Source organism: Zalophus californianus, chromosome 16, assembly GCF_009762305.2.
Source record: "Zalophus californianus isolate mZalCal1 chromosome 16, mZalCal1.pri.v2, whole genome shotgun sequence".
Lineage (NCBI taxonomy): Eukaryota > Metazoa > Chordata > Mammalia > Carnivora > Otariidae > Zalophus > Zalophus californianus.
Window position 1 is genome coordinate 1695813 of NC_045610.1, and position 20690 is coordinate 1716502.

General features: G+C 64.9%; 4 protein-coding genes and 2 long non-coding RNA genes across 20 annotated transcripts in view; 3 read left to right on the plus strand and 3 right to left on the minus strand.

Annotated features, from left to right (window-relative positions):
• Positions 1 to 160, minus strand: part of KIF1C (kinesin family member 1C) — a 19868-nt gene extending 19708 nt beyond the window's left edge. For 2 of the 5 annotated variants that reach the window (XM_035724639.1, XM_035724642.1), the window contains exon 1: positions 32 to 160. The gene's annotated coding sequence lies outside the window, so the exon portion shown is untranslated. The remainder of the gene's footprint in view (positions 1 to 31) is intronic. The other 3 variants (XM_035724643.1, XM_035724640.1, XM_035724641.1) reach the window with 2 other exon arrangements.
• The window catches only part of LOC118356380 (basic proline-rich protein-like), a 2082-nt gene extending 660 nt beyond the window's left edge, over positions 1 to 1422 (plus strand). Inside the window, exons 3-4 of the mRNA XM_035724674.1 lie at positions 129 to 287; positions 730 to 1422. Of these exons, the coding sequence (XP_035580567.1) occupies positions 129 to 287; positions 730 to 1422 (852 nt within the window). The remainder of the gene's footprint in view (positions 1 to 128; positions 288 to 729) is intronic.
• INCA1 (inhibitor of CDK, cyclin A1 interacting protein 1) lies at positions 639 to 5893 on the plus strand. Of its 5 annotated transcripts, none has more exons than XM_027625212.1 (7): positions 639 to 752; positions 1602 to 1751; positions 3804 to 3917; positions 4126 to 4165; positions 4420 to 4613; positions 5024 to 5189; positions 5386 to 5875. In XM_027625212.1, the coding sequence occupies exons 2-7, from the start codon at positions 1675 to 1677 to the stop codon at positions 5533 to 5535; spliced, it is 741 nt and encodes a 246-aa protein (XP_027481013.1). In that variant the 5' UTR covers positions 639 to 752; positions 1602 to 1674; the 3' UTR covers positions 5536 to 5875. The 5 variants fall into 5 exon arrangements, with proteins under 5 accessions (XP_027481013.1, XP_027481012.1, XP_027481011.1 ...); XM_027625211.1 differs by having other exon boundaries at positions 640 to 752; positions 1670 to 1751; positions 5386 to 5879; XM_027625210.2 differs by lacking the exon at positions 639 to 752 and adding an exon at positions 781 to 1408 and having other exon boundaries at positions 1670 to 1751; positions 5386 to 5893.
• Positions 1794 to 7231, minus strand: LOC113939335. Its single transcript, XR_003525197.2, has 3 exons — positions 6838 to 7231; positions 5118 to 5290; positions 1794 to 3900 (listed from the first exon to the last, which is right to left on the minus strand). It is a non-coding gene; the product is annotated as an uncharacterized LOC113939335 (long non-coding RNA).
• Positions 6005 to 20677, plus strand: CAMTA2 (calmodulin binding transcription activator 2). Of its 7 annotated transcripts, none has more exons than XM_035724550.1 (23): positions 6005 to 6120; positions 7395 to 7489; positions 7683 to 7786; positions 8881 to 8948; positions 9031 to 9166; positions 9646 to 9732; positions 9910 to 10063; positions 10332 to 10466; positions 10949 to 11883; positions 12458 to 12584; positions 13704 to 13838; positions 15451 to 15566; positions 16131 to 16315; positions 16606 to 16684; positions 16792 to 17014; positions 17101 to 17405; positions 18220 to 18416; positions 18663 to 18846; positions 18947 to 19018; positions 19200 to 19220; positions 19384 to 19571; positions 19759 to 19833; positions 19942 to 20005. In XM_035724550.1, exons 2-23 carry the CDS (start codon positions 7459 to 7461, stop codon positions 20003 to 20005), a joined length of 3621 nt encoding a protein of 1206 aa, XP_035580443.1. In that variant the 5' UTR covers positions 6005 to 6120; positions 7395 to 7458. The 7 variants fall into 7 exon arrangements, with proteins under 7 accessions (XP_035580443.1, XP_027481009.1, XP_027481004.1 ...); XM_027625208.2 differs by having other exon boundaries at positions 9661 to 9732; XM_027625203.2 differs by lacking the exon at positions 6005 to 6120 and adding an exon at positions 6565 to 6704 and having other exon boundaries at positions 9661 to 9732.
• Positions 13951 to 16120, minus strand: LOC113939336. The gene is made up of 3 exons (XR_003525198.1): positions 15881 to 16120; positions 15437 to 15615; positions 13951 to 14888 (listed from the first exon to the last, which is right to left on the minus strand). It is a non-coding gene; the product is annotated as an uncharacterized LOC113939336 (long non-coding RNA).
• Positions 20678 to 20690: the final 13 nt, after the last annotated feature.

Sequence of the window (20690 nt, forward strand, 5' to 3'; positions counted from 1 at the left end):
CCTCCCACCCCCCCCCCCCGCGAGCGCTCACCTCGTCGCGGCGGGGCTCCCCGAGCGGCTCGGCGGAGGGCACGGGGGCGACCTTCCCGGGGCGGGGGGGGGGGGGGGCGTGAGACGGCGGCCGGCAGATCCGGAGCGGGCTGGGGACTGCGCCCGCCCCTCGCCGGGTCCCCGGGCGGCGGGCGGCGGACTCGCGCCCCGGGGGCGGCAGCAGCAGCGGCGCCAGCGGCCGGCGCCCGCCCGGGCAGCGCGAGCTGGGGCGGGAGCGAGAGGCGGGCGACCGGCGGGCGCGCGCACGCGGGCGGGCGGGCGCGCGCGCCGTCCCGACTCGGGCCCGGGAGCGCCCCGGGAACTGCTGTTAAGGGGGCAATGCGCTCGGATTGTGGGGCCCACCGGGCGCGGACGGGGAACCGAGCGGCGGGCGCAGAAAGGCGCGCAGGACGCTGGCTGGCGGGAGGGTTACGGCGCCCGAGGCACCCGGCAGGGCGGTGGGGGGTGGAGGGTGGCTGCAGGGCTGGGGGGGGCAGGGGGGCGGGCCCTGGAGGGGACCCAGGCCCCGGACCCGCGCACGTCGCCGCCGTCGGAGGCGCGCCCAGGGGCGGAGCCGCCCGTCGCGCCCCGCCCAGGGTTGGCCCCGCCCCGGCCCCGCCCCCGGGTGCGCGGCGCGCCGGCTCCGCCGCTGCGCTCCCGTCAGCGCCTCTGCCCTCCGCGCCCGGCCTGGCGTTCTAGAACCCGCCGCGCCGCCGCCTCAGGTGCGGGGGCCTGGCGCGGGCGGCGGCGCTGTGCGCTCCCGTCCGCTCCCCTGCCCGGCCCGCAGGTGGCGCAAGCCCGGCAGGAGCCCGGGTGCCGTCTCGGGCCCGGCCTGCCCCCGACCCACAGGCCGGGCCTCCGCCTCGCCGGGCTCCGCCCGCAGGCCGCCGCTCCCCCAGGCCCGGCCCGGCGCACCCGCCCGGGACCCCCGCCCCGCGCTGGCACGCTCAGGTGGCCCCGCAAGGCCTGGGCCACCTCCCGGGCCGCTGTGGAGTGCCGTCCGCCCCGGAGAGCGGGGAGGGGGAGCGCCCGCCCAGGGCCCCTGAGCTCGGCCTACCCGCCCGGGCCCGGCGCGCCCCGCGCAGACCCCTCCGCTGGCGTCCTCGCTTGCTCTCTGTGCCCGGCCGCCCCCGAGTCTGGCCCTGGCCTGCCCCCCGTTTCCTGCACGCAGTCCCGAGCGCCCCCTCCTCCGCTCCCTCCTCGGAGCCGGCGGACCACTCTGCGCTGCCCCCGTGTGACTTTCGTGGGCGCTCGCACCTGACCATTTACCAGCCCTCAGCTGTCGGCGCCCGACCGGCGATTCTGCACCGCGACCCCCGAGCCCCTCTGCCCTACCAGTCTCCGCTGTCTGTCCTCCCACCATCCCAAGTCACCATCTGTAGGTCTCGCTGACTCTGCACGTTTGGCTCCAGAAAATTAATTTCCTGATTTATCTTTAACGTCCACTTTCCCTACGCTCGCTGCCTTTAAACTGTGTGTGCGGTCAGCTCCTAAACATGCCCAGCACTAGAAATAGCCCTGAAGCTCTCCTTCCTTTTTCGTGAACCACAAACCCTCTTCCCAATCTCTAGATCGTCGGCTGGTCTCGTCCCTACAGCCGGGGCATGAGTGAATGATTCGTTTTCCATTATCCTCCCAGCACCAATGAGGAGACCGGGTCCGGCCACCCAGCCCAGTCCAGTCGTGCAGGAAAATGGAGACAACCTCATCCCCTTTGCCAAGTGAGTCCTCCCCACCCAGTGGGGATGGGATGGAGGGAAGCCTGCACGCCTGGCTTCTTCCCCGACAGGAGTAGCAAATAAGGAACAAGAAGCTCAGTGCCTGGTCTCAGAGGACCAATGATTCGTTAAGTTGTTCCGCAAATAGTTTTTGTGCAAAACTACAGCGTTCTGGACGTGATATTGGGCACCGAGGATTCAACAGTTAGATAAGGGATAAAGACAAACAGAACTTATTTTCTGGAGGGAGGAGACAGACGGTCCAAACGTAAATACAATTTCAGTTAGAAGTATCATAGAAAAATAAAAGACGAGCGTAATGTAATGCAAAATAGAATGTTCTGGAGACACAAGTTTGGATAGGGTGATTGTGGAAGACCATTCTGGGGAGGTGAGTTTGAATTGAGATCTGGAAGATTGAGAAGCAGCCGGTCTGATAACAGCCCGGGTTGGGGTGGGGGCGTGTGAGGGGGTGGTAAGCCCCAACAAAGAAATAAGCGCAGTATCTTGTAGGACCAGGAAGCAGGCCAGTGACACTGAACCTTCACGCCCAAGGGAAACGTAGAGAGTAAAGTCGGACTACAAGCCATTGAAAAGGGTTTGGATTTTATCCTAAGGGCAGTGGGGATCAGTGGAAGGTTTTCAGCAGGGAAATGGCGTGAGCAGACGTTTTTCTTTCTCCCCAATTTCTTTATTGTGAAAAATGTCAAACAAATACCGAAGTAGAGAAAATACCCATCACGAAGCCAGTGTGCCCTTGCCGGCATCTTCAAAAATTATCATTCCAGGGACGATCATTTCATCTGTGCGACCGCCCAGCCTCCTCCTCCTCCTCAGATTATTTTGAAGTAAATCTCAATCTGTCTGTCATTTCACACAACCATGTTTAAAGGGTAACTCACTCTGCTCCGGGCAGAAGAGATGATTGGGGAGTTAGGAGGGAAGCAGGGAGAGCGGGAGGAACCCACTGCAGTAGTCTGGGCCGGGGTAGATGAGCCGAAGAGTGGCGGTGGAAGTGGAAAGGCTGAGGAGTGGTCAAATCGGGTGTATTTTATTTTATTTTTTATCTTTTTAAAATTTAAGTGAAACTTTTTTTAAAAATCAAAAAAAAAAATTTTTTTTTTTTTTTAATACAAGTAGCTCCACACTGCCCAACATGGGGCTTGAACTCACAACCCTGAGATCAAGGGTGGCATGCTCTCCCTAGTGAGCCAGCCAAGCGCCCCCCGCCTTTTTTTAGTTTAAGTGAACCTTTATTTTTTAACTTTTTCATTTTAAGTAAAACCTGGGTATATTTTCGATGTAGCGCTGACACAACTTGCTGACAGACTGGATGTGGGAGTTGAGGGAAAGTGAGGCATACCAGGTTTGTGGGTTCTAGCAACTGGGCATTTGGGGTGCCTTCCCGGGAGGTGGGGAAGGCTGGGGAGGAGATGTGGACTCCATGTGTGGAGTCCAGGGGAGGATAGGGATTTGGGAGTCCTTAGCACATTGGTAGTATTTAAAGTCATGGGCCTGGGGGAGATCCCATAAGGAGAGGTGGAGACGAGAAGAGAGAGAATCCAGGCCAACCCCTAGGACACTCCCCTGGAGAGCAGGAGGCCAGTCTGCATGTAGTCTGGGGACTTTGGAAGTGCTGGGCCCTGTTCTCAAACCCCTCTGCACACCCCTTGCTACTTAGAAGGATAGCAGTTTATCTGAGTTAGGGGAGACAAAGCAGGAGTGAACGGAGGCTCTGCTCCGCTGGGCCCTTGCACTGACCAGCCGGAACCTGCCTGTCACATCAGCGGAGCCGCTGGGGCCTTCCTCTGTAACAGCTGAATGCGGTGTTCTCTGGTTGCTGGGCGTAGACGTTTGAGATTTGGCCTGAGATCCGAGGCTCAAACAACTGCAGTCTCCAGTCTCGCAAAGCAGAGATCTCACTACCTCCTCAGCGGAAACGGCTAGGAGAGCACGTGGCCGGAGGGTCCCACGGAAAGACGGGACCCCTGAATCCCTGGAGCGAGCGGATGCTGCGAGGGGTGAGCCAGCCCCAAGCCTCCCTTGTTCCCTTAGGTGTTCCAGAGTGGTCCGCCGCTCGGCACCCCCTGGCTTGGCTTCCCAGAGCCTTGGACTGCCGCCCCAGCGATCCGGAGGCCTTTTCTGGAAGAACCTTAGCCAAAGGCCCAGGTGGGTAGACACAGAGAAAAGGAGAGGGAAGTAAGACTGTGGAGTTTTGCACTAAGCCTTACAGCAATAAGCCCTCGTCTGGGGACCCCTGGCCGATGGACACCGTAGCTCCTACTGCCGGATGGACAGGTGCTTGGGAGACGCGGCCCAAGAAACAATTACAGGTGGGGGTGTCCTCTGCACATAGCTCTCCTTTTGTGCTTTACAGCCCCACCTGGACGGAAGAACAGTACACCCCACCCCTGCTGGTATGACGAACGTTGTGCCCTTCGGCACTCCTTGGTTAAAATCATACCCACTGCTATCCTATCCTCAGCTAAACTTACCACCTCTTCCCTCTGCTGTCCACCAGCACGGACCACACCCTCCTTTCTTTGCATCAGTCACCCTGTTTCCATGATCTGGGCTTCCCAAGACCCCTGACTCCCTGTTTTAGTCCAAGGCCTCCCTTGAGAGGCCCAGTTCTGCCCTCTGGCCCCTTTCCCCCCCTTCTCGGGCACAGAGAGCCACTGGATGCTCCCAGCCTGGCCTGTACACCCTGGAGGGGCTCCCACCACCAGAGGTGCTTTGCAGAAGAAAGAGAAGGAGACCACGTTTGGCAGGAATGCAGCAGGGACCTGCGGGCATCCCAGCCCGGGTGAAGGCAGTCACTTATCACCTGGAGGATCTAAGGAGGCGACAGAGACTCATCAATGAGTAAGGAGAGAGACATCTGGGCTCTGGGAGCCAAGCAGGGTTTGGGGGCAGGAGGGTTTGAACTAAGGAAGGGGTTGAGAGCTTTGAAGGAATTGGGGGCTGTACAGAGACGGGAACTGGGGGTGGAGGATGAACCACAGGAGCTGCAAGGGGTGGGAACAGGGTCACTGAGGACAGGAAAGCCGTCCACAGAACTGGAGGGTCGTGGGTAGCCACGGGTCACCTCTGAGTCCCCGGACTGAGGGTGCTCCAGTCTGCAGGGGGCAGGAAGCTGGGGACGGACGGTTGGAAGTCCAGTGATAACACCCCTGGGTCCCAGCAGGAAGTATTTCAGGGCAGAGAGGTGAAGAGCGGAGAGACAGGAAGCCTGGCCTCCAGGCCCCGCGTTCCTAAGCCTCACATCACCACAGACAGAAGAAGGCCCAGTGGGGCAGCTCTGGGGCTGCATCTGAGCCCCTGGCACTAGCCGATGACCACCGTGGAGTCCCCAGTGCCACCGCATACCGGGGTCCGGAAGAGGACAGGGCTGCCTATCCACAGGAAGACGGCCACCCTCTCACGGCTGGCCGGCCCCAGGTCTGCTGCGGGAAGCTGGTGGGGTGGAGGAGGGTGCGGGGGCCGCCTGGTCTTGCGAGGAGGGACAGCGGGAGGCCGGAGCCCCAGGCTGGGTGGCACCCCTGGAGAGGAACAAAACGCAGAGAGGCTGGGGGGTGCCTGGGCTTGGGGGCTAGGAAATCCGGAGAGACCGCCCTTCCCGTTCTCATCCTTCCAGCTGCTCTGGTCTCCCTGGAGCCCCCTGGGCCGCGGGGGGGGGTCTTGCCTCCCCAGGCGGCTGGGCTCCCTGGCCTCCTTCAGCGCTGTCACAGCCAGCAGGAAGCTCCTCTGCAAGCCCTGGGGGATGGAGGTGCAGTCTGAGGAGTGAGGACGGACCCCATGCCCCCGCTGCCGCCCGCTGCCCCCGCCCCGAGGGCCCCAGCCTGGTTGGCGGCCCTGGAGCCTCCCCCACTTGGGACAGCGAGGCGTGTCCCCCTCCTCAGCCTCTCCCAGCTGCCCCCACCCCCAGCACTGGGCGCTAACAGCCCCCTTGGCCTCCCTGGTCAACCCGCTCCTCGCGGGGCTCCCCGGGGCCGGCTGCCCACCGGCCCCCCCGCCCCGCCAGGCCCGATCCCCGGCCTCCGTTCTGACATTAAAAAGCAAGCAAGTCGAGCCCAGAGTGTCTTTCTGCCCGGGGAGCAGTGATGGGGAGGCTCGTGGGGAGGGAGGGCGCCGTCCCCTCCTGCAGGACCAGCTACGGTGAAGCCGGGCTGGGTCCCGCCGGACCCCGGAGGCCTGCCCCCGGCCCGCCCCGCGGCCGCCGCCCCGGGCTGCCCGGCCGCCCCCCATCCCCTTAACGGGGAGGCCCCGCCCCGTGCGCAGTGACGTCGGACGCCGCTGTCAGCGGGCGCCGGGGGGGGGTCGGTGTGGGGTAGAATGGCCGCTGCCGCCGTCACCCGCGGGACCCCGGGAGGTAAGAGCCGGGGCCTCTCGCCCGCCTCTCCGCCCCCGCGCCAGGGGGCGCCGCTACGGGGCCGGGCCGCGGGCGCGCTGCGCGGGGACCCCCGCCCCTCCTCCCGGCTCGCCCCCAAGCCGGCTCCCGTCCTCCTCCCCCGCGCCAGGGGGCGCCGCAACGCGCCGGGCCCCGCGGCGGACCTGCGGCGCCGGCACCGCCGGGGGACCCCGCGCCCCGGCCCCCGGCCCGGCCCTCGCCGCCGTGCGCCCGCGGGCTCTGCCCCGCGTCGTCTCCGGAGCGCCCCAGCGTGCGGGCGGGCGGCGGACCCTCCCACGTCGGGGCTTCTCCGGGGACCCCCGCCCGGGGCCGCTCGGCACCCTGGCAGGCGGCCGGGCCGGGACTGCGCACCTGCGCCCTGGGGCGGAGTCCTTACCCCGACCGGCTGCCCTGCACACAGCTAGCGCGGCCGGGCCTCCTCCCCTCTCCACCCCGGACACCTGGCGGAGCCCGCCGCCCGGAGCCCGCGCTGAGAGCATCCTCCAGCTTCCATCTGTTCCCTCGGGAGGGTGGGGGCTCAGGCTGGAGCCAGAGCGGTAGATGGGGTACGGTGGGCCTGGAGGCCCCGGGAAGCGGAGGCATTTGGGGAGAGCGCTGGTGGAGGAGGGGTGGGGAGGGCCGGGAGCCTCAGAGTGGAGGATGGGTCGTCCTGGGGGCGGGAAGCCGAGGCCTGGGTACCTGGCCCAGGTCCGACCTGGAGGGGAGAGAGGAGGTTACCATCCGTCGTCAGATACGCCCTTCGCCTTGCAAATATCAAATCGAGAAGGAACCCAGGGTGTGTCTTGTAAGGCCCAGCGCTCCAGCGGACTTAGGTCTCCAGCCCTCCCCCCGGCATCTGGGCTCCCATTTGCCGAACCGCCCTCCAAGGACCAGGTCCCCGAAGTGCCAGCCCCCAGGCCCTGACCCCACCGTAGCCCCAGCTTCCACAGAGAGCCCCTGCTGTAGGGCCTGGGAAACGCCAGCCCTGCCAGCCTCCCCCTCCCCCGCCCACTCGTCTCTTCCTGATGACTCTGTCGGTGGTGTCTCCCCACCCTGCTGGTTCCTGGCACCGGGTCTGGATTCTCCCTCTCCTCCATGCCCAGCTCTACTCAAATCTCAGTCTGGCCCCTTCCCCCTGCCTCCTCATCTTTCCCGGCTACCAGGACACAGTTCCACACCCCTCTCCCAGCTCCTCCTCCTCATCCTGGGTCAATGTGGGGGGGCTTCTGCCATGACCTTGTTCTCTCCCTTCCCAGCACAGACTCCCCCTCCCCCCGGCCCCTCAGGCCGGGGGTGACCTTGCCCCCTGGAGCCCTCACCATGAATACCAAGGACACCACCGAGGTTGCCGGTGAGTTCACAGCCCAGGTTGCCAGCCCTTCTTTCTCCCGGCTGTGGTGACCCTTGAGTTCTTGCGTCCCTGCTCCCCTTGTCATGGTTCAGCACCCCCCCCCCACCCAGTGCTTTGGATTCAGCCCCTTTGTCCTGGGCTGTCGGACATGTCCGAGGCAGCACACTGAACCCTCCCTTCTGGTTCCCTCTAGAGAACAACCACCACCTGAAAATCTTTCTCCCCAAGAAGCTGCTGGAGTGTCTTCCTCGCTGTCCGCTGCTGCCACCAGAGCGGCTTCGGTGGAATACAAATGAGGTTTTCCAGGGAGCCCTGGGGGGTAGGGCCTGGCAAGGTGGGTTGGAGGATGGCGGATGGGGGGTCTTCCTAAGTGCAGAGCACTGCTCTAAGCTCTTTGGGGGCCACAGAGGAGGTATAGAGACCTGCGTCTTATAGGCGCTCACTCCTGGGCACATCCACCCTGGGGAAAAATAACAGCAAGCAGCAGCAGAATATTTCTTACAAACCGAGCGCTGTGCTCAGCGCCTGACCTCAGTTACCTCCCTTAGTCCTTTAATGGCCCTGCGGAGCGGACACTGTTGTTCTCCCCGTGCCATAGAGAAGGAAACGGGTCTACCTCGTGTAGTCGATTTAAGTCTGGAGCCTCTGCTTTGAACCACCGGGAGACGCTGGCTCCTTCTGGAGGCACGGTCCTCACGTTACACACCTTCTGTGTGCTCCCCGCTCCCCACGTGCACACACAGTGCTACGTGTGTACCCAGCGCTTGATTATTTCGTCAGATGAGCATTGTCAGCAAGAGGACACATGCGTGTGTGACTGCTGTAAATGCAGGAAGGGCCAGGGCAGGGAGCGGGGCTTGGTGGAGATCTGGGAAGGGATGTGGTCTGTGGGATGACTTAGGGTGTCCAGGCTCAGAGAAGTGAGTGCACGGCGTTCAGGCCTGGGGGGGACACCAACACTCAGGAGCTCATGGCTCGGGGCACGTTCGGTGGAGAATCCATGGCTGGTCTGGCAGGGATGGTAGGAATATAGGTAAATGGCGGGAGCGGTTTTATCCCTGGTCTGAGAGAAACTCGGAGTCAGGCTGAGGAATTCGGAATTCCTGGCAGTGTCAAGCCATTGAGGTTTTCTGAGTCAGGAAGTGGCACAAATGGGATTTGGAAAGTGAAGTCAGAGGCGGCACGAAGCACGGAGGGTGGAGAGTTTCGACTTGGCCCTGGCTGAGGAGGAGGGAAGGGGAGATCAGACCTGGGTCTGAGATGGAGCCTGGGACCCAGGAGGGCAGCGGTCCTTGCTGGGAGCCTCCAGTAGCCGCCGGAGCTCAGCAGAGCAGGAGGCCAGCCCCAGAGTCTACCCGGGGACCCCCAGCTGAGTGCCCCTTGTCCTACAGGAGATCGCATCCTACTTGATCACCTTTGAGAAGCATGACGAGTGGCTGTCCTGTGCTCCAAAGACAAGGTGAGCGGGTTCGTGAAGGCGGGCAGCGGCTGGGCTCCTGGATTCCCGCCGTAGAACTCAAGGCCAGCCCTCCCCTCGTCAGGCCTCAGAACGGCTCCATCATCCTCTACAACCGCAAGAAGGTGAAGTACCGGAAGGATGGGTACCTGTGGAAGAAGCGGAAGGATGGGAAGACCACTCGAGAGGACCACATGAAGCTGAAGGTCCAGGGCATGGAGGTGAGGCAGGTGTCCAGCCGTCAGCCCTGGCCGCCCTCCTGCGTCCTCAGTGGGGCTCCGGCCCGCCTCCTCCCACCCTCCCGGCCACTCCCCTTCTCACTGCTGTGGCTCAGCCCACGGCCCGCCTCCCACGTCCCTCCGTGACCCGGCTCTCTAGGACTCAGGCTCCCCCCGAGGCCGCTCAGGCCTGTTCCCCTCAGGGGTCCAAGTCCTGAGCCTCTGAGCACGGTTTCCCTCCCTCGAATCACTGCTCCTCAGATGCCCTCGCCCTGCCCTCTCATCTCTAGACAGTCCCTCCTGTATGTGCCGTCTGCTGCGCCTTGTAAGGCCCCCCCAGTGTCCCTGTGGCGCGGGGTCCCGGGATGGGGAGTAGGCGGGGGTGGGCGAGGGCTGGCGAACTGGTGGAAAGGTTGGGATTCCTGCAAAGGGACCGAACAGAGGAAGAGTTGGGGAGCAGACTAGCCCCCCCCCCACCCCAGCCTGTCTCCTGGCAGTGTCTGTACGGCTGCTACGTTCACTCCTCCATCGTCCCCACATTCCATCGGCGCTGTTACTGGCTGCTGCAGGTAAGGGGCCGGGGGCTTCCTGGCTCTTTGAGGGAGCTGGGGTCTGAGATGACCCACTGGGTCCCGAGTTGGAGGAGGAGCCTGGGAAGAGGGGAGAGGGGTGAGGGATGGAGGGCGCCAGGCCTGGGAAGAGAGCGGGCTCCCCACGGCGCTCTGTGTGTGCCCCTGTGCTCTCAGAACCCTGACATCGTGCTTGTGCACTACCTGAACGTCCCAGCCCTGGAGGATTGTGGGAAGGGCTGCAGCCCCATCTTTTGTTCCGTCAGCAGCGACCGTCGCGAGTGGCTCAAGTGGTCCCGGGAGGAGCTGCTGGGGCAGCTGAAGCCCATGTGTAAGGCGCTCCCAGGGGGCGAGGAGACAGGCGCCTCCCGGGGGGGGGGGGCGGGGGGAGGTCTGTACCCCCCGCGTGGGGTGAGCAGCTCCCTGCGAGCCAGGGGGTGCTTTCCTGAGGGGGCGCGAGGATTCTGGCATGTTCTGAGCTCTCGCCATTGCGGAGAAGGGGCCGAAGGAGGTTTGCGAGCTTTGAGGCTGCTGGCCGGGAGTCTCGGGGCCTGTCCTGTGAGATTCCCCCAGCACCCGCCACCCCAACACTCTTCCAGTTCATGGCATCAAGTGGAGCTGTGGGGGCGGGACAGAGGAGTTCTCTGTGGAGCAGTTGGTGCAACAGATCCTGGACAGCCACCCGGCCAAGCCCGCGCCGCGAACCCACGCCTGCCTCTGCAGTGGGGGCCTCGGTGCGTGACCCCTGACCCTGGAGCTGTCTCCCGGCCAGCACCCCGCGCTTCCTCGGGCCTCTCTGTCCTGCTGGCATTTGCATGCTGATTTGCATGTCTTTTGCATATCCCAGAAAGAGAGCTGGATGAAGAGGCCTTCCCCCCGGGGCACGCTGGCCCAGCCCAGGCTCTCGCTCTGTCTGTTGCCCTTAGTGGCTCTGGGCCACTCCAGCGTGGCCGTTTACACCCAGCCCCAGCTTTACTGCTAGTTGGCGCCCCGTCGGTTGTGTTCCTACGTCCCTACCGTATGCCTCTACCTGCTCGTCTCAGCTGCTGTCCCCGCAGAGCCCCTGCAGTCCTGTTTCATTTGGGGGTGCACGCCTGCCTCCCAGTGGCCGCAGCCGATAGTACGGCTGTCGCCCGGGGCCGGGCGAGGGAAGCTGGGGACGCGGCAGCGAGGGGACGGTGGAGAACCGCCACCCTCCCGCCCCTCCCCACCGCAGGTTCCGGGAGCCTCACCCACAAGTGCAGCAGCACGAAACACCGCATCATCTCTCCCAAAGTGGAGCCCCGCGCTTTAACACTGACCTCTGTCCCGCCGCCCCCGGAGCCCCCTCCGCTGATAGCCCCGCTTCCCCCGGAGCTCCCCAAGGCACACACTTCCCCTTCTTCTTCCTCCTCCTCGTCCTCCTCTTCCTCCGGCTTTGCCGAACCCCTAGAGGTCAGACCCAGCCCTCCCACCCCCCGAGGGGGCTCGCGCAGGGGAGGCACTGCAATCCTCCTCCTGACGGGACTGGAGCCGCGGGCCGGGGGCTTGACGCCCGCCAGGCACTTGGCTGCCCAGGCTGATCCGAGGCCTCCCGTGAGCTTGGCTGTGGTCGTAGGCTCCGAGGCCTCTGCCCCACCAGCTCCTCCCAGCCCTGCCTTTGACCCGGATCGTTTTCTCAACAGCCCCCAGAGGGGCCAGACGTACGGGGGGGGCCAGGGGGTAAGCCCAGACTTCCCCGAGGCAGAGGCCGCCCACACCCCCTGCCCTGCCCTGGAGCCCGCCGCTGCCCTAGAGCCCCAGGCTGCTCGGGGTCCCCCTCCTCCGCCAGGAGCAGGTGGGAGAAGAGGAAACCGCTTCTTCATCCAAGACGATGGCCGTGGGGAGGAGCTCAAGGCCCAGGGGGCCACCCCTCCCGCACCTTCACCCCCTCCTTCACCCCCACCCTCACCTGCCCCCCTGGAGCCGGCAGGCAGGGGAGGCAGAGGGGAGGCCTTGTTTGGAGGAGCTGCTGGGGCCAGCGAACTGGAGCCCTTCAGTCTTGCGTCATTCCCAGACCTCATGGGAGAGCTCATCAGCGATGAGGCTCCAGGCGTCCCTGCCCCAGCCACCCAGCTCCCTCCTGCTCTTAGCACCATCACGGACTTCTCCCCAGAGTGGTCCTACCCGGAGGTGAGCCTCAAGCCCCAGCGCCCCCTCCGTCTCGCTCAGCCAGCGCTGCCCCCTGCTCTCCCCTGTCTGCTTGGGGGCTTCGCTCCCATCCCGCCCCTCGCTCGACGCAGAGCAGAGCAGAGCAGAGCCAAGCTGCTCCCCTCATCTCTGCAGATAGCCTCTCTCCCTCCCTCCCCAACCTCCTGCCTGCCGGGTCCTGTGAGTCCCCGGGTGCCCTCGACGCGGACTTGGGGAGACCGAGGGTCTGTCCCCTGCAGTAAAGTTCTGCTGTCTGCTGCCCCAGAGAACAAGAGGAGGGACCTTGGTGGGAGCCCAGGGCGAGGGCTTCGGCCCATAACCGCTGTCTGCCAACGAGCTGGTGGCCGTGGGGAAGCAGGGAGTTCCCTGTCCCGGCAGGAGTGCTGGGAGGAGGGCCAGGCTCGCTGGGTCCTGCCCCATCCCTGTACCCCAGCACCTAGCGCAGGGCCTGCCATACCGCACAGGCTCCCTCAGGGTCTGAATTCACGATGAGCGAATGAGTGAACGAACACCCAGCCGAGTTCCAGTGGCATGACTCTGGGCTTTGTCTCTGCAGGGTGGGGTCAAGGTGCTCATCACAGGTCCCTGGACAGAGGCCGCCGAGCATTACTCCTGTGTCTTCGATCACATCGCCGTGCCAGCTTCGCTTGTCCAGCCTGGGGTCTTGCGCTGCTACTGTCCTGGTACGGGGGTGGGGAGCGCTCGGGGGAGGGGCAGCTCGCGGGCTGGGGAGCCCCGTGTCCCCCCAACAGGCACGTGAGTCTGGGTGTATGTGTCAGAAGGTCTAGGCTCTGGCGTAAGCAATCTAGTCCTTAGCTGAGTGGCGGCCTTCCGGGTCTGTGGCACCCCCTTCCTGGGAGGTCAGGCATTTGACCTAGCGGGCCTCAGCTGTCCATCCGGGCCCTCTGGCTTGGTTGGAGTCAGTCTCTGGTTCCAGTCCGGGGAGCTCTCAGGAGCATGAGAAGGGAGACATGTTGGTCTCTCTCGACCAGTCTTGGACTAAAGGACACTGCCTCCTAGACCTGGGCCGTCTGGTAAGGTAGCCATTAGCCATGTGGGCCCGTGGAAATTCATTAGAATGAACTAAAACGGAAGATTTGGCACCTCCCTCACAGCAAGCACACGTTGAGGGTTCAGTAGCCACCCTGCTGGACGGTGCTGATCCAGGACGTGTCCGTCATTGAGAAAGCTCTATTGGACAGCATGGCCTAGAGCTCAGTGCGGAGGCTCCCCTCTGCCTCCGACCGTGCTCCTTACCTGCACCCAGCAGTCAGCGCTGCTCTGGGACCACGGGGACCACCAGAGTGACGGGGTGACAGGTCTGCTGTGAGCATGCCCCATCGCGACAGCCTGGTCCGGGGGTGCGTGAACGGCAAGGGGAGACCAGGGAAGCTGGGTGCTGGGAATTGTCTCAGCCTGTAGTCTGGGGACCGGGGCCTGGTGGTCTCGTTCTCAAGGCCAGAGACACGGCGAGCCCGGGACACAGCTCTCACTGGACCCTGCGGTGAGCAGCTGCTTCTTCTTCCCCGACCTTGGTGACAGGCTCATGACTTCTGTGCCCAGACCTTGGGGGATCAGGCTGCTTCCTAAGCAGAGGTATCTGTGGACCTTCAGCTCCCAGGCCTGGTGCCAACTTCACTGCAGGGTCACAACCCCGGGTGTCTCAGGCCCAGCCCCCAGGAGGTATTAGGTCCTTGAATGATCGGCATCCCGCCAGCTTTGAAATGTCGTGTGTGGCTCTCACGCGGGGCCGGAGGAGGAGCCAGGGAGAGAGCCCGTGTTGCTGACCCTGCGCCCCCCAGCCCATGAGGTGGGGCTGGTGTCTTTGCAGGTGGCAGGGCGGGAGGGGCCCCTCTCCGCCTCTGTGCTCTTTGAGTATCGAGCCCGCCGGTTCCTGTCACTGCCTAGTACTCAGCTCGACTGGTTGTCACTGGACGGTGAGTACCCCGTGTTGGGCCCAACATTGGAATGGGATGCGCTCCTAGACCCCCCCAGGACTCAGGTGGCCGCCGCCCCGCCCCCAATCTACCACCCTTTCCCCAGCTCCTGCGTCATGGGTCAGTTCTAAAGGCGGCAGCGACTGTCCCTCCTGTTCTCGCCCCCGGAGACCTTGGAGCCATCTCTGCCCCAGCCCTTGGCCTGTCCTCTGTCCCACAGACGGGCCGTAGGCAGGCGGGGCCAGGAGCAGTGTACGTGCGGTGTACATGGGTGTGCGTGGTGCGCACACGCACACGTGTGTACTGATGTGCGTATTGCAATTTCCTTGCTGTTTTTCCCTCTACTTTTGAGGACAGGCGTTTGCCGTGAGAAATTTGGCAAATAACAGAGAAGCGTAAAGTAGAAAATTGACCATATCACCCCCCGGTGACACTCATCTTTAATACGCTTTAGTACATTTTCCTATACAAGCAGGCGCGCGCGCACACGTACGTGTGCTTAAATCGAGAACTGTGTGTGTTCCTTCCCTGGTTCTCCTCCCCGTGCCTCCCAGTGCGGTGTCCCCACGGCCCCCCGCGTCCAGCTCGGGGTCTCCTCCTCCGGGTTTCTCCCCGCTGCGCTGCTGCCCCTGCTGAGCTCACCTCCATCCCTCCCTCCCTCCGTCATGCCCCTGCTGTGTCACCCCTGGGGGGCCCCCTCCCAAAGCCCTGCTATCTGGAGGCGGGGGCTCCTCCCTCCCCCTGCTTCCTGGTTGCACTGTGCCTCCTTCCCTTCTGTGCTGCTTGCTTGGCTCATCTCCCCGCGGTCCTGCCCCTCCTCTCCTTCACCTTGTCGACCCTTCTGCTCGGGGTCCGCCCTCCCCCCCACCGTCCCCTCTAGGCCCTGAGCCCCTTCCGCCCTGGCATCTCAGGCGGGACATCCACGACCTCTGCCCTGCTTCATGCCTGTTTTCCGGTGGCTCCAGTCCCCTCCTGCCTCCCCTCCTTGTCCTCGTGTGATCTCAGGAGGGCCCAGACGGAGCCTGGCGTGTGCACGCGTGCCTGTGCGTTCTTGGGCACGGGGCGGGGGGAGAAGAGGAGGAATGGACATGGTGATCCATCTCTGTCACCTTCCAGCCCCGCCATCCTCCTTGTGGACAGCTGCGGGGGGCCGGGTGGAGGGGGTGGTGCTTCTTGAATCACAGCCCCCGAGCTCTCATGGGCAGTGGATAACAGAGAGGAGGGGCCCTGGAGTCCTTCAGGCCCAGCATGGGGGACAGAGGTAGTGTCTGGGGCAAGGAGAGCCGACGGAGGGCTCACCTAGAGGGCCAGGGCGTGAGCGTGTGAGCGGGTGTGAGCGTGAGCAATCTGGGGCAGCACAGGGCCGCACGCTGGAATCCCTACCACGTCTGTGTCCTGAAGGACAGGGTTTTGGTTCCAGGTTCTGGTCCCAGGTCAGCGGGACGTGTTAAAAGCTCTAGTTTAAGGACTGCGTCCTGGGTGGGCTGCATGTAGGGTGAGGAGTCAAGGGGGGGCCTCCCCTCCCAGGTCGTGGCACAGGGCCAGTTGTGGTGTTGGGGGCACCTCCCAGACCCCGCCCGCCGCTCAGCCTCCCGTACCTCTTCCCCCTCAGACAACCAGTTCCGAATGTCCATTCTGGAGCGGCTAGAGCAGATGGAGAAGCGGATGGCGGACATGGCAGCAGCCGGGCAGGCTACCTGCCGCGGTCCTGACGCACCTCCGATCCAGGTAGCTCCGTGAGGGGGGAGGTCTGGGTGGGGAGCCAAGGAGGGTCCGCCTAGAGAAAACGGCTGTGCTGTGGGACTCTCGTCCCTCGTGTGCCCAGCCTCCTCCTCCCTGACGTCACCCCGTGGCAGGAGTGGCTATTCTGGGCACCCTCTTGGCATGACAGGCTTCAGACTATTTCTGATCTGAAGCGGGTGGGGGTGAAGGCGGGGGTGGGGGAGGGGATGGGGAGCCTGGGGGCTGGCAGTCATGGGCCCAGGGCTCTGAGGATGGGGACGGGGAGAGGATGCCCGGCCATCTGTGGGCATGGCGCTGACCAGAGCTGGTGTGCAGGCGCACACGGGCAAGGCTGTGTGAGGTCTGGCTGCCGGAGTGGCTGGAGGAAGCCGGTTGTGGGAGTGGGGGACGTCCCGGAGCCCAGGCCGGGAGAGCTGACGGCCCACAGAGGTCTGGGTGGTAGGAACCTGAAGGGGAGGTGTGGGGAGAGGACAGGCGGGGGTGGCCAGGGCCGTCCCGAGCCAGGGGGCCAGACTCTCAGGTCCCTGCATAAGGGGGTCTGTTCCACAGGATGAAGGCCAGGGGCCCGGCTTTGAGGCACGGGTGGTGGTCTTGGTAGAGAGCATGATCCCACGCTCCACCTGGAGGGGTCCTGAACGTCTGGCGCACGGAAGCCCCTTCCGGGGCATGAGCCTCCTGCACCTGGCCGCTGCCCAGGGCTACGCGCGCCTCATCGAGACCCTGAGCCAGTGGCGGTGAGCAGGGCCGCGGGGAGGGGGTACCAGTGCCAGGGGGCTGAGGAGGGAGCTGTGCTCACTGTGGGAAGAGGGGCTGGGAGAGGGCTCTCACTTGGGGAATTTTAACACCCCCGACTTGTGATGCTGATTTTCGGAGCTCCTCAGGCTCTGCGTCTCTTTGAGGGCCTCGTCCCCCTGACCTTAGTGCTTCTAGACTAATTGCTCCCCAGCCCCTTCGGTTCTGATGCTACTGCGGCACCTGCCCTCACCCTGACCGGACTCTGGTGTCCCTGCCCCAAATCCTCCAGGAGTGTGGGGACTGGGAGCTTGGACTTAGAGCAAGAGGCTGACCCGCTCAACGTGGACCACTTCTCTTGCACCCCTCTGGTGAGCACATGCAGGGTGGCCGGGGGCCAGGCGTGCTGCCTGGGGGGTCTTGGGGGGGGGGGGAAGCGCAGGGCGGCCCCAGGCCTCACCCCCTCCCCGCCCCGCAGATGTGGGCCTGCGCCCTGGGCCACCTGGAAGCTGCGGTGCTCCTCTTCCGCTGGAACAGGCAGGCGCTGAGCATCCCCGACTCTCTGGGCCGGCTGCCCCTGTCCGTGGCGCACTCCCGGGGTCACGTGCGCCTGGCCCGCTGCCTGCAGGAGCTGCAGAGACAGGAAGCTTCAGCCGAGCCCCCGCTCGCCCTGTCGCCCCCCTCTTCCAGCCCCGACACTGGTGAGGGCCGTTCCCAGTCTGAGGAGGCCGTGGGTGGGAGGGGGGCGGCCAGGGCTCCCGCTACCCTGGCTCCCCTCCCCTCACAGGGCTGAGCAGCGTCTCCTCGCCCTCGGAGCTGTCGGACGGCGCCTTCTCTGTCACATCGGCCTACTCCAGTGCCCCAGACGGCAGTCCTGCGCCCGAGCCTCGGCTGGCCTCCGAGATTGCCATGCAGGACATTGTCCCTGGCCAGGTCTCTTCGGGTGCCCCCGAGGCGCCCCTATTCCTCATGGACTGTGAAGCCACCAACCCCCAGGGGCCCAGCCCCTCACCGCCTCCTCTCCCACCAGCCCCGGACGGTGGGGCTGCCCCAGAGGACGTGGACGGCCCGCCGGCTGTGGATGTGATCCCGGTACGCAGCGGCCACGGAGCTGTGAGGGGCGGGGTGGGGGTGTGGCGTAGACGCTGAGCATCCCACCAGCAGAAGCAGGGTCTGGCTTCAGTTTGGGAGGAAGGGGCCGGTTACCCTTGTTTTGGGGACAGGCATGGGAACCCTTTGCTTAGCTCCCACCAGAGACTGTGACTCAGAAATCATGAGGCATCAGAGGTTGAACATCCTGGGGAGTGGCCTCAGCTGGAGCTGGGTTGTAGGGGTTCCCCGCTGATCCATGAGGACACAGGGTTCTCTGGGAAGCGGGGTGGCACGATGGAGTGAGGAGCGGGGAGGCCGCCATGGGGTTAACAGCAAGGAGTCTGGGAGCGCAGCGCTGCACTGCTCTGCCCAAACCCGGGACCTGCCTGCCTCAGAGAGGCCACCGGCCTCACTGTGCAGCACTGAAGCCCAGACACAGAGTACCGCGCTGCATGTGGCCGGCACGGAGTGCACAGCGGGGCGTGGAGGGGGGCTTGGGGGTGCTGGGGTTGTGGGCCCAGCCTCCTGAAGGGCAAGTGCTCCATTCGCTCAGTTCCTGAGTCCCCATCTGGAGCAGGCCCTTCCTGTCCCGTTTCCCACGTCTCCACACAGAGGGCTGTGCACCCACGGGGGAGCCCAGGGGGTGTAAATGCAAGAATCGGAGAGTGGGGAGCAGAGACAGCCGTCCGTGAGGCCTCAGGGTCTGGTGGTGAGGGGTGACGGGGCAGGTCGTGGACGGTGGCTGCGCGGTGGCGGGGCGGGAGCACCTGGCAGTCGGGGCGGCTCGGGACTCGGCAGCTTCTCCTTCATGCAGGTGGACATGATCTCACTGGCCAAGCAGATCATTGAAGCCACACCAGAGCGGATTAAACGAGAGGACTTCTCGGGGCTGCCCGAGGCCGGAGCGCCTATGAGGGAGCGGACAGGGGCCCTTGGGCTCAGCGAGACCATGTCGTGGCTGGCCAGCTACCTGGAGAATGTGGACCATTTCCCCAGCTCCGCCCCTACCAGGTGACCAGCTCAGGACAGCATCCAGACGCGTCCATGGCACATGGGAGCGAGGAAGGAGCCTCTCCCACAGCCAGCGTTCCACTGCGGGGCTCGGGCCCCAGGGCCTTTGAGGGAAGAATGAACTGGCTGAGGAGCTCCCAGGTCCCTCTCCAGGCTGTCGCTGGAGCTCTCCCCACCGCAGTCCCTGAGCAGAAGAGGAGGGCCCTCACACGCCCCGTGACCTCCCTTCTCCCTGTCCCCCTCCAGCGAACTGCCCTTTGAGCGTGGGCGCCTGGCCGTCCCTCCAGCACCCTCCTGGGCAGAGTTTCTGTCTGCTTCCGCCAGCGGCAAGATGGAGAGTGATTTCGCCCTGCTGACGCTGTCGGATCACGAGCAGCGGGAACTGTACGAGGCAGCTCGCGTCATCCAGACAGCCTTCCGAAAGTACAAGGTCAGAGGGCTGGGGAGATTGTGGGCTCACGGCCAGCTGAAGGGCAGGTCAGGAGTGGCCAGGTGGGCCCCTGGGGGCTGACTTCCTTGTCCTGCCCCAGGGCCGGAGGCTGAAGGAGCAGCAGGAGGTGGCAGCGGCCGTGATCCAGCGCTGCTACCGGAAGTACAAGCAGGTGAGAGCCGGGGCTCTGGACGGCGCACCCGCACACGCGCACACCTGCACACGCGCACCTGCACACGGGTACCCGTACACGCGCGCGCGCGCACACACACACACACACACACCCGTACACGCGCGCGCACCCCCACTCCAGAGCGCTGCTGAAGCCCTAACTGCCCTTCTCTCTCCACAAGCTGACCTGGATTGCGCTTAAGGTATCAGGCATGAGGTCTGGGTGGGAGGTTGTCCGTGATGATTCGGCCTTTCCGTGAGCGTGTGGATTAGAGACGTGCACCAGCTGAACCTGGGGGTGACCCGCAGGGGTCCAGGTCTCTGTACCTGCAGTTCAGCCCCCGTCCCCTCCTCCCATGTCTGCAGTTTGCACTCTATAAGAAGATGACCCAGGCGGCCATCCTGATCCAGAGCAAGTTCCGAAGCTACTATGAACAGAAGCGGTTTCAGCAGAGCCGCCGGGCGGCTGTACTCATCCAGCAGCACTACCGCTCCTACCGCCGCCGGCCCGGGCCTCCCCACCGGCCGACGGGCAGCCTGCCCGCCCGCAGCAAGTACGGCCGCCCGCAGCCCTCCACGTCCAGGCCCGAAGCCCCGAGCCCAGCACCCGGCCCCTGCCTCTCCGTGGCGGCCCCGGGGGTCTGAGCCCAGCACCCGGCCCCTGCCTCCCTCTGCCGGCCCCAGGGCTGAGGGCAAGGGCGCTGGTGTGCCACAGCTCCTCATCCTTTCTTCTTCCGCCAGAGGCTCCTTTCTCACCAAGAAGCAGGACCAGGCAGCCCGGAAGATCATGAGATTCCTGCGGCGCTGCCGACACAGGTGCTCCCTTCCCTGGCTGGGTCCCCCAGGGCACCTCCACACCCCCCCCCCGCCCCAGCCTCCCCGCGGCCCCGTCCGCTGGTCTCCTGACTCCCCGTCTCTCTGCAGGATGAGGGAACTGAAGCAGAACCAGGAGCTGGAAGGGCTCCCCCAGCCCGGACTGGCCACCTGACCTGCGCCCCGCCTTCCTCACCGCCCTGGGGGCCGCTTCTGGCAGTCTTAACAGGGAGAGGGCTCTCCGGGGGAGGGGAGCCCCCTGTCGGCAGCTGTCCCCCTCCCTAGGTCTCCGCCCTGCCCCACCTCAACCCCCTGGGTCGCGCCCCCGATCTTTCGGCTCCCCGGCCCCCCCGACCCGCGAACCCCCCACCTCCCTGCATCTTCCGCCGTGACCTCCGCAGCCCTGCCTGCCCCTTCTCCACGGCCCCCTCTCTGCCTGCACCCGCCTCGACCCTTCCTGACTTGCCTTATTTATTTGTTGGACGCGTCTCTGAATGTATCCGCCTCGGCCCCCCTCCGCCGCGCGCCCCTCGTGTCGCAGGGCCGACCGCACCCCCCACCCGACTCCGCATGTTGGCGTGTGTCCCCTCCCTCTGCGGCCCGCCTCCCCCGGCGCCCGCCGGCGGCCCGCGGCGCCCGGGCCGGAGGGGCCCGCCTCGTCCCCCCCGTCCCCCGAGGGGAGGGGGCCTGTACATACTGTAACATACAGAGTATAGTGAAGAATCTATTTAAGGCGCCGCGGGGAGGGCTGCACGGCGCGGCGGGAGCCCCCGGCCGGCTCCATGAGCACTTTCTACTTGTGCATGGGCTTGGTTTCTACGAGTTGCCATTAAACATCGCTGCACCAGCCAGCCTCCGGC